General features: G+C 40.5%; 2 protein-coding genes across 3 annotated transcripts in view; both read left to right on the top strand.

The window, feature by feature from the left end:
• Nucleotides 1–502: 502 nt before the first annotated feature.
• Nucleotides 503–2,772, top strand: sp5a (Sp5 transcription factor a). Its single transcript, XM_016559101.1, has 3 exons — nt 503–727; nt 1,643–1,819; nt 1,891–2,772. The coding sequence occupies exons 1-3, from the start codon at nt 677–679 to the stop codon at nt 2,764–2,766; spliced, it is 1,104 nt and encodes a 367-aa protein (XP_016414587.1). The 5' UTR covers nt 503–676; the 3' UTR covers nt 2,767–2,772.
• A 4,567-nt stretch (nt 2,773–7,339) lies between these two features.
• The window catches only part of gad1a (glutamate decarboxylase 1a), an 18,252-nt gene continuing 13,890 nt past the window's right edge, over nt 7,340–11,701 (top strand). The window contains exons 1-4 of one of the 2 annotated variants that reach the window (XM_016559091.1): nt 7,340–7,369; nt 8,343–8,486; nt 9,883–9,942; nt 11,460–11,612. In XM_016559091.1, the coding sequence (XP_016414577.1) occupies nt 8,402–8,486; nt 9,883–9,942; nt 11,460–11,612 (298 nt within the window). In that variant the 5' untranslated portion in view covers nt 7,340–7,369; nt 8,343–8,401. Of the gene's footprint in view, nt 7,370–8,342; nt 8,487–8,659; nt 8,678–9,882; nt 9,943–11,459; nt 11,613–11,701 lie in introns of those variants that run through there. The other variant, XM_016559093.1, reaches the window with a different exon arrangement.

Genomic DNA, 11,701 nt, shown 5'->3' with positions numbered 1-11,701 from the left:
TGGAGAAAGCCAAACTCCTTGGGTAACTAATGAAGCCAATACTCTTCAGAAAAGCTACGTGTGAACTTTCTACTGAGTCAAATGATTCCTTCCTCTTGAAGTTATCTCATAAGCCTGCACCAGATCTCTAGAGATGACACACAGTCGCATTGTCGCACAACAAATCTTTAATTACAGAAAGGGGGATCGGGTGACTCCGGTATCCAATAGCGGGGTCTCCAGGCGGCGAGGGGCTCTTTGATCAAGAAAATCCAATTATTTGTGTATATACATTTCCCACATAGTGATTACTTCATTAATTGTCCCGCCTTTGTCCCCACCCGTCCCATCCCCCCCTAATAATCAGCCCTTTTATCCAGACCAACAAACACACCATAGGAGCTTTGTGTGGATTCAGAGGATTTGCTTCCCCCTCTCAAAGAGCCGCTCTTCTTTGATGATTGGGCAGCGGCGAACTTCAAAGTCATAAATCTCACTCCTGACTGGCTGGCGGCCCACCAAAGTCCTTATCAAATCCAAAGAAGTGATCCTTCACTCCCTCAGATAGTCCAGGGATAGCTGGAGGAGAGGAGGCGACGCGAGCGCACTTTCCGCGAGAAGACGCTCAAGTATTTCTGAAGAAGTGAATTCGGCTGCTTTAAACCGGGAAGCTTGAGGAACTCGAGGAAGTGTTGCCATGGCAGCTGTGGCTGTGCTGAGGAACAACACACTACAGGCATTTCTTCAGGTTCGTGAAAAGTGTGAGATATTGTTGAAAATGTCCTTCGTAACGCGCGTGTCGCGGAAAACGCAAACAAACAAACAAAAAAAACTGGTGGTTACTAACGAGCAGTGTCTCTGAACTGCGCAAACTCCTGCAGATAACGAGACATTTCTATTTTATTTGAAAAAAATATTTCATATTTAACATACAGAACATAACAAGACTGTATACGAACTGTCGGACTTCCTTCATCGTTATGTTGTTTCCATCCGTATAATTAGCTTTCAAACTCCTGCAGATAACGAGACATTTCTATTTTATTTGAAAAAAATATTTCATATTTAACATACAGAACATAACAAGACTGTATACGAACTGTCGGACTTCCTTCATCATGTTGTTTCCATCCGTATAATTAGCTTTTGAGAGTTTCAGTTCGATTTTCATCATCAGCAGGCTAATTAAATTTAGTGGAGCAAAAAGTGCAATAAACTTGTTTTGCACTTTATTTGAAATTTGTGATGCAGATGCAGATCAACTTTAGTTGGTTGACTTTTTTTTTTTACAGTGTAGCCTACTTAATTAAGATGGCAAATATCTCAGATGATTCAACCGTCTTTTTTTGCTTAAGAAATACTGAAAACATATTTCACCAATGCTGCTAAAGTTATGCATATTCAAATAACCGAATTCCGTCGTTTTGTCTAACTTGAGCACAGATCTTAAAAGGTCCTCATAGTATCATTGGCTCATTTTGAAATCCTGTCTGAGTAATGCTTCATATCCTTTATAAACAGCAAGGTAAATTTGCTTCTGTGGAGAATTTTGTATGTTTGATTGAACATGTGGAAGCGTTAAAGTTAAATCTGATCTTTAAAAAGTGTTTTCAAGCATGTGTCGTGTGTAAATGTTTTAATACGGCTCTTTCCTACGATCCAGGATCGCACTCCCAACTCCTCGCCGGAAAACAGCAAACACTCTCCTCTGGCGCTTCTAGCGGCGACGTGTAACCGGATCAGTCATCATCACGGATCCACACCCACGGACTTTATTCAAGTTCCCTACGACGTGACCCTCGGGTCTCCGTCACGGATTTTCCACCCTTGGAGTAACGAGGCGAATCCCCAGTCCTCGCTTTCCAACAATTCTTCCTTTGGACTATCCTCGAAACCTCTTGGAGTAACGAGGCCAATCCCCAGCCCTCGCTTTCCAACAATTCTTCCTTTGGACTATCCTCCAAATCTCACCTGCAGGGCTCCTACACCACCCACCACGAGCTCCCCCTAACCCCTCCTGCCGACCCCACCTATCCTTATGACTTCTCTCCGGTCAAGATGTTGCCATGCTCCATGCAGTCGTTACAGTCAAGCTGCCCGCCGACCTACGTGCCCGCCGTCACCTACGCAGCGCCGCCCCCCATCCCGCCCGGTTTCGTCCCGGGACACTCAGGCCTTGTCCATCAGCAGCAGAGACAGCTGTCTCCAAACCCCGGGGAGGATATACCGTGGTGGAGCCTTCAGCAAGGAAACCACGTCAGCCACCCGGCGAGCCTCGGCCCCCACCGCTTCCCCATCCAGAGGGGCTTGGTGTTGGGACACACAGACTTTGCACAGTACCAGACTCAAATCGCAGCCCTCCTCCACACCAAATCCCCCCTGGCCACCGCCAGGCGCTGCCGGAGATGCCGGTGTCCTAACTGTCAGTCGTCCAGCTCCAGCGACGAGCCCGGGAAAAAGAAACAGCACATCTGTCACATCCCCGGATGCGGGAAAGTATACGGCAAAACCTCCCACCTGAAGGCGCACCTGCGCTGGCACTCGGGAGAGAGACCCTTCGTGTGTAACTGGCTCTTCTGTGGGAAGAGCTTCACCAGATCGGACGAGTTACAGAGGCACCTGAGAACTCATACCGGGGAAAAACGCTTTGTGTGTCCGGACTGCTGCAAGAGGTTCATGAGGAGCGACCATTTGGCCAAACATGTGAAGACGCACCAGAACAAGAAGAGCAAAAGTCACGAAAAGCCCTCTGATTACGTCAAAAGAGAAGACCTGAGACCTGTGTAGTAGTAGACTTGGATGACCATAGACTAGTGCAATACATATAATCTTCAGGATCCTCTTGAAGCGAAAATACATTTTTGATTTTTTTTCATTAAAAAGGTTGATGAGACTTACAAGACTGGGAGTCTTTTTTTTTTCTTTTTTTTTGGACTTGTAAATATAATTTTCAAGTCATTCTCAGTTCCTCAAGGAACCTTGGGAAATGTTTCCGGTCCCTGAGCTACTCAAAACATTAACAAGTTTTAACTTGTGTTCAGATCTCTGTCTTTGGTGGAAGATTTCTTTATTCTGTAAATATATTGATAGCTTTCAATAAAATTGTATACATAACACCTCTTTCTCACTGAAGACATGCGCTGGATAAAAGCATCTGCTAAATGCAGAAATGTACATTGAATCAAAGTTAAAGTTTATGACAGTTGGGTGTTTTGTAATGTGTTCCTCAAAAGTTACTGACTTCATGTACTTCAGTATCCTTTAAATTCCTAGGGGGGAAAAAATATTTCTTTATAATAGTTTTTTATTTATTTCTCTCTCTCTCATAACCACTTCAGGAAACTCATAATTCTAGGCTCCTAATACCAATCATGCAATCGTGTACTGGATCTTCATCTATAAAGATGAATGACCTCAATATTTTTACTGACTTAAGTAAAGGAGAGAAGCCCTACTTACTGTGTTCACAAATTAATCCTACAACAAATTTAACTTTATTATTACAATAGTTTATTCATATGTACTTCTGTCATAATGAATAGTGATTTTCTCAACACGCAGCTGTTTATTGAATTATTATTCAGACATTCATAGTCATCTCTTCACATTCATTCATGTTTTCAGCAGGTACTTTCTTACAAGAGTGACATAAAAACACATGATCGGTAAGTTAGGCCTTAAACATCATGAGAGGCCCATACAAAGTAGCCAACAATTCGCTAAAGCACGAAATAGATACGAATTGCCATAAGAGTGTGTTGGAATTTGCTCACAATAGACAATTAATCATGTTGCTTCTAAACTCACACATTGCCACGATGAATCCCAAAATACAAGACAAAAGAAAGCAGGGTATTTGTAATGTAATCTTGACTCACAAAATAACGTGTCATGTGCTTTAGTAGATGTGACTGGTGTCGTGCTATAGAATGAATAATAACTCAAATCACTCAAAATGTCCCATTATGAAGTTAAAAACCAATTACTGAAGGATCTGCGCATGTGCCTTTTCAGGTACTGAGTCTCAATGTGCCACTGCAGCAGCAAGCAGTGACTTCTTCCCATAGGGCAGACAAGGCTGTTCCTCTCCTTCAGAGAGTGAGATGTGGTCAGGCTATCACAACAGCACATGTGGCTTTGCACGGAGGGACTGCTGGAGGGAGTTTGTGTTTAAGCCTCACCGTGACCTGATCTGAATGCCACACTCTGATCTTCCTTTGATGTCAGTCTGTTGAAAGTCTGGCAGAATCATGCATTTAGACACACATACTTAAGCATGCATACTTCAAATCTAACGTGTGGTTTTTTTTTTTTGAGTATTAATAAAAAATAAGAATAAGTAATAATAAACCCAGGCCTAGCTGAGCATCAAAGGTTGTTTGGGGTGTGTTTAAGAGCAACACTTCTGGCTGGAGAATGAAGTGATGCTCTGTGTCAAACCATTTATACATTTCACAGCTCTCACCTCAGCCTCACCTAAGAATCGCATGGTACTTTTTTTTTTTTTTTTTTACAAAACAACACATTGATTTTGTTAAACAGTGAGACTAAATACACTGCTATATTGTGACTTGACCGTTTAAATTTGAAAAAAAATATTGCATACACATTTTTATTAAAACAATATTTTATTAAGCACTATTTTATTAATTTATAAACATTATTGTAAACATTATTTTATTAATTTATGAAGTGAAATCCTTTTGCTGAAAGAAATAGTTCCTATGCTTGTTTCTGTGCATTAAAAATAATGATCTGCTATGTGCAGTGTGCAGTGCTATGACAAACAGGCCAAAGCTGTGGCTAAAATACAGTATTGACCAATCAGAAGCCAAGGCCAAAGTTATTAGTCTATAAAAAAAAAAGTTCCCTTCTGAAAAGAGACACAATCGACAAATGAAATTTGCGTAGTCAATCTTTTTTTTTTTTCTCACATAGTGTGGTTGTGTTTCTGAACATTCTTTGTAGGCTATGAAATCTTCACATTATCATCATTATCATTATTTGACCACATTAAAAAAAAAGAGTCAAATCCAAAAGTCTAAATTAAAGAACAATATTTTAATGCTATACAAACATAATGCAATTATTTATTTTGTTTTATTTTGTTGCTTAATATCTGCTTGATGTGTCTCGGGGATTTTATATACATGATGGCATAATTTGCCTAAGAATCAGGTGCAAGTGATGACTGAGCTACTAATATACCAGCGCCATCTCGCGTCGACTTGAGGTTCTGAAGCTACAAAGTGTGATCATATTTTGCTTCTGTTCTGCTGCTTCTTACTGAAATCTGAAATGACTATCGCGTGAACGGTTCATTCAAACAAACAGGACACGATCTTTTCAAGCTGTACTCATAATCCATAGGTGGGAATAGTTCAACTAACTGGCGCTAAAGTCAAGAACAGCGTTTAATCGCAACCATACAATTGAAAAAAGAACCATTGAGAAGAAAAAAAAAAGCTTCATTTTGTAATGACCACCAATGTCTACAATGCTAATGGGAAAAAAATGATTGATAGAAAATAAATATATTGCTGCACTGTTAAAAATAAAGGTTCCAAAGTTACTCAACATGGGTTTCTTTGTTAATAAATAAATACATAAAAATGATATAGTTCAGTTTAGACTGCGGGTGCTGTAAAAAAAAAACATTATCAGAAGAAACTGCAGTTTAACTGCCAACTCAAGAACTCCATTCAACAGAAAGTGATCCTTCATACGAGAGGGTCCTTTGAGTTGGAAAATCCATTGAAGAAACCTCTATGTTAACAATAAAGAACAAACAGCGGGTGCTATGATGAGTTTTCAGTTTGATTCACTGAAGCTTAATGCATGTTTAGTGCTGTTTTTCTTTTGTTGCAGTCCTTCTGCGGATTTGAGTCGCAAAGGGAGCTGTCCAGGTGCTGAAACGTCTCGACGCTGTCCAGCGATTAATATTATTCCTATACAGCCGACGCATTCCTTCGTGTCAAAACACACAAAAAATGTTTAGGGAAAATAATGCTTAAGGAAATCTTATCACCCTGATGAAAAAAAAAAAAATAGAAATGTAAAACGCGGTGCATGCATGAACTAGGAATATGCATGTGAAGCGCGTGAGATTCTTACATTAATTGAACGCTTGCTGCCACCATGTGGAGTTCTCCTACAACACCAGTCTGAACAGCATTCCCATTCGTGTCCAACATCCAGCACTGAAACTTCTCAAACAAGAGCTTCTCTTTTCAAGGTTAAGAAGACCGCTTGGCCATAAACATATAGACTAACCCTTCAAATCTCGATGAGTAGGCTATCTCGCTTATAGATATTTATAATGATTAACCTGTTCAAGCACAGGTGCTGAAACGCACTGTTCTCCAAGCACTGTTGTCCTTGATGTTTCAAGGTCAGAATGACCCAGACTCCTCTCACAGCCTCTAAAGATCTGTAGCAGCACTGTGCGGTCTTCTGCGGATTTGAGTCGCAAAGGGAGCTGTCCAGGTGCTGAAACGTCTCGACGCTGTCCAGCGATTAATATTATTCCTATACAGCCGACGCATTCCTTCGTGTCAAAACACACAAAAAATGTTTAGGGAAAATAATGCTTAAGGAAATCTTATCACCCTGATGAAAAAAAAAAAAATAGAAATGTAAAACGCGGTGCATGCATGAACTAGGAATATGCATGTGAAGCGCGTGAGATTCTTACATTAATTGAACGCTTGCTGCCACCATGTGGAGTTCTCCTACAACACCAGTCTGAACAGCATTCCCATTCGTGTCCAACATCCAGCACTGAAACTTCTCAAACAAGAGCTTCTCTTTTCAAGGTTAAGAAGACCGCTTGGCCATAAACATATAGACTAACCCTTCAAATCTCGATGAGTAGGCTATCTCGCTTATAGATATTTATAATGAATAACCTGTTCAAGCACAGGTGCTGAAACGCACTGTTCTCCAAGCACTGTTGACCTTGATGTTTCAAGGTCAGAATGACCCAGACTCCTCTCACAGCCTCTTAAGATCTGTAGCAGCATGTACTGTGCGGTGTTGTGCGCTTCTGTCGTGTGTGGCTGTTGTGTCAAACTTTGGGAAGTGTTTGTTCGTGACTTGCTTTCTCATTTAAGGCACAAAGTCCTGCGGGAACGTGCCAGAGCTGTCGTAATGCTCGAGCTGATGCTTCTGTAGGAACGAGATGTGTTTCAGAGCCGACCTGATGTTGTGGAGAGGTCCGAGGATTACCAACCGCGCGTAACGCAGGCGATTTGAGGAGCAGCGAATAAAACATTGTCTCGGGAAAGGTCATCGTGATCCGTCAATGAGATTTTTCTGCTGATATCTGAGAGCTGATTTTGGAGCATCTGACGCCGAGGAAATGTAGTTGCACCCTCCGTTCTTTCACAAGGTAAGCGGCTTCCTGGACTTTTCAATGTTTTGTTGATCTTGTGAAGTAAACCTGGAATTGTTGATCTAACAGGTGCTTCACGACAGGCAGGCGTTCAGTAAAGAGCAGTCTGTGCTTTTGTGCTGTATGTCCAGTCGGTAAAAACAGTGGATTTTATGTTATCTAAAACATATCTAGCAATGGCAATCTATAATGCATACTGATATAGCATCAGGTTTCTATTAACCTTTCAACAGCCATCAGTTTCGATCATCCATATGTCATATGAATTGAGAAATCAACATGCACTTAATCAGTGTTAACATGTGTAGGCTATATTAACCAAGACTAAATGTGATGCCTATTGGCATGATGATGATCATCAAATCCATTTCTGTGAAAGAAAACTTTTAGAGCACCGTTTCGGTTAACAGGCAGGCTATTATTTCAATGCAGAGGTCTTCAAATCAGTTAACATATTGATCCAGTAGAATTTTCAGTCATGGGTTTGTTTGTTCTCGACTTATTTGAGGAAGTTAGCCTACAATAAATTATTTTAAAACTCGGCAACCTGTGTGCGGAGACTGGTAAAATAGGGTTTCTTAATTAAAGGTCATTCAATGATATTAATAGTTACATTTTACCATATCCATTTAAATAATAATTTATGCTGAAATGGCTCTTTAAGGCTCTGTTCTGTTCTCCTGTTGTTTTACTTTAGAAAATTAAACAAGGTTCTGTTTCCAGAAGAGCTTCTAACCCTAATGTATTTGATTAGATTTTAATTTTTTTTTAAAGAAAAGACAGGCACAGATATATGAGACCATCTAGTTCATTAGCATATTCGACAATTGTATTGTTTTCATAAATGCTATGAAAAATCAGTTTCAATTAAATAATGCGTATATGGAACTTAAATGATGCAGGTGTTGATGCTGAACTTCCCCTCTGTCTCCCTTCCAGTCAGCCTGACTTTTTTTGTCTGCTAAAATAGGAGCAGTTTCTCTCAAAATGACAGCGCTCTTTGGGTTGAGGACTTAAACACTGGGGCTGATGGCGGCTTCTTCCTCCTCCTCCTCTTCCTCTTCTGGCGGCGATCCGGATCCCAACTCGACAAATTTACGGCCACCCTCCTCAAGTAGGTCCATCACCGATAAACCGCTATTTCACTCCGGCTATTTGCTTTGTGGCCAACGTCATTAATCTTGTCGGTGAGGCGGGGAAACGGCGCTGTTCGCAACGCGTCACGAGCAACAAATCACCGCAGCATTGAGCGCGCGGCGGACCTCCCGCGCCAGCCAGCCAGACCAATGTCGCTGTCAGCATACTGTAGGTGATGGCCTTTAAACACCTGCTCACAGGCAGTTAGCGAAGACAGACGAGCAGCCAACTCTGATCCGTCAGTGTTCATTTTAAATACATTTTTTGCCTTGCTAGGTGTAGCTACTCACAGGTAATATGCAACACACTATTGTTTAAAATGGATCATTAAAATTAATTATAATTTTTTTATAATTTAAAATTAGCCCATTATTATTATTATTATTATTATTATTATTATTATTATTATTATTATATTCCAGGACAATTTTCTAGCTTCAGTATTGTATTAAATAGGCTATATATTTGTCGTCTGGTCTAAAAGGAAAAAAACGGGAACGAGTCTGTCTGTAGAAGTGTGTAATTAGGTGAAGTGTGGCTATAATTGTAGGCACTCTAAATCGGCACTAATGGAAGCACACCGCGCTGTTTATTAATTTCCGTATGACCGGAACAGAAACATGCTCTTCAAAAATTAGTCACGGCATATTATGACTTCGCGTATTTCTGTAGCTGCGGGGTAAATTCGCTCACATTCACCCTGAGCTCTGTCTTCATTTTTTTAGACGAGCAGTTGTAGGTTTTAATACTTTATTTCTCATAGTTCTTTTTTTTTTTAGAATTTTCCAAAGCGTAAAATCTTCGCTATTTATTCATTTCCATTATTCTACTCTTGTAGATATGCAGACTTTTCGAAACAAGATGTCAATAAATGATAGTTTTAGCCATTTGTGACGATTACATTTACAAATATAAAAATTGCATCAGATTTAAAAAAATTAAAAAAAAATTAATTTTGTTTTCGTGCCCCACCAAGCATGGCAATTATTTACGTCACATCAAAATCGCAGTTGAAATAGAAAACGATTGAATGCAACCGAGATGAATAGAGGAGAAGCCATTTGGAGAAGAATGGGACGGGATTGCTGGGAGACGCTGCGCGGCTGAGCTCTGGAGCGACAGAGATAATGAGCTGCTGCTAAATGCTGCTGAACGCGTAATAGCGCTGCTGAGGATCAACCTCTCGTCCTGATGTGGCCTGTGTTAATGCTGAATTCTGTTCAGCTGCCACATTGATTTCATATTAGTAGCAGAAAGGATGGCGCATTTACCGCTTGGGTACATATGGAAAGAGGGCTTCAATTGAATTTTGTGCCATAATCATCGCTTTATTTGCCAGATTACTTAGAGGTTTCGCCGTTTTCTCCCCGTAGACTATGACTGGAGTGGAGTCGCTCATGGATGCACCAGGAAACTTGGAATGAAGATATGCGGTAAGTTAAAAAAATAAAAAATAAACCTGACTCCTCTATAAACAATTCAGTAAAATGCAGTGCCAGCTGTTTTGAAATGTCACCTGGCGCTCTGGTGCAGAGGCCCTAATAGCCTATGTCTGTATTAATTGCTTTTGATGAGCAGACGTGTCTCATAGCGCCCCCTTTTGGTGTTTTCTGCTGATCACCTAATTGACAGTCAACAGCACCATAGCAATCACCTCCATTATATACCCATGAATGGAGGAGAAGACTGAAAATAAATGCGTTTCTTTTTAAAGACCAATTTAAAGGGGCGAGTATTTGACTCTGAATCCGAAAAGACTGAAGATGCACTGCAGTGAACAGACTAAAAACATCCTGGATATTACAGAATTTGCTAAATGTTCATTTATAAAGAAAATCCCTTCGAAAAGGTACGGTTATTAAAGATAAAGAAGAGCTCCACGATTTGTCCGGCTTATATTTACAATCGAGTGAAGAGGTGAGCAGATAAATCTATATGTGTCCCGAGAGAATTGATGCTCAGTGGAGATCTATTAAACCACAATCCGTCAAGCCTCTGCTTTGCTGCGATAACACATAGTGCTTCAACCTTTACTGATAAGAGGTGCTTTCAAAAGAAATGGTCTTTCATGAATTAGTCGCGCTACATCGGTTTATGGTTGTGTTTCATTAGGTACAGACGAATGAGAATATAAATATAAATTTTCGAAAATAAATAGCTACGAGTAGGCTACTTATAAAATGACAATTTGTTTTGCGGAGTAAAAGAAAAAGAAAAAAAATCCAGTCTGAAAAACGATTTAAGCTAAATATCATGTATTTACACTAGGTTGATTTGGCATAGGTTCTTGAATTGTGGCTGGCGTGGTCGGAGCACCGCTCGAATGATCGCATATCAGCTGAGGAAGACGAGGATGAGGACAGTGAGGAAGACTAAATGAAATAATCTGCAGTGGCGTTCATATGCGGATGCAAAGCGCCGGCTGCTGTCTCGATGTAGAGTTGTTGTTTTTGTTTTTTATGTGTCTTGCTAAACTGACGTTATGCTATAATTCCTCTGTAGTAAATGCAGTGTGATGAGATTTTAATTCTGCACCCAGGTAGATCTTTTGTTAGGCTATTGTTGTTTTTTTAAACGAAAGCATGTGGCTACACAATTAAAGTAAAACTATTTTAATGTATTTATTACTATTATTATTATGATTTATGTGACATGAAACTAGCATTTCTAAACCGCGGCGTCGGATCGGCGTCAGGTCTGGGTCTCTGTGGTGCTGGTGAGGGTTCATTGGGCTTTTCCAGTCCATCTAAATCACTGCTTCACTGATGTCATGAGTGGCGACCTCCCCCCAGATAACCTGTGCCATAAATACACACGAGTCGAGCAGTAAGAGCATCCTCGCTGCGCCGGAGAGAAGTTTCAACACATTTCGTCTGTGTTCAATTATTTGCTGCGATGTTTGGAAATGGAAGCCGCTCATTTCAGTTTTCTTCTCTGTGTAATAATATAGGATTTTTGCAGAAGAACAATAATGTTGAGGACAAGAGCCGAATTGTCAGGTTTTTTAACGAGCAGCAGCCCAGGAGCATTTTAACACGGGACAACGAGCGAGACCCTCGCTTCAGACGCACAGAGACAGACTTCTCCAATCTATATGCAAGAGGTGAGTGACAAAAGCTGCTGTTTTACAGTATAATCACTTATACTCTCTCTCTCTCTCTCTCTCTCTCTCTCTCTCTCTCTCTCTCACTC

Source organism: Sinocyclocheilus rhinocerous, unplaced genomic scaffold (assembly GCF_001515625.1).
Source record: "Sinocyclocheilus rhinocerous isolate Xijiao unplaced genomic scaffold, SAMN03320098_v1.1 scaffold887, whole genome shotgun sequence".
NCBI lineage: Eukaryota > Metazoa > Chordata > Actinopteri > Cypriniformes > Cyprinidae > Sinocyclocheilus > Sinocyclocheilus rhinocerous.
This window is presented reverse-complemented; position numbering and strand designations above follow the sequence as displayed.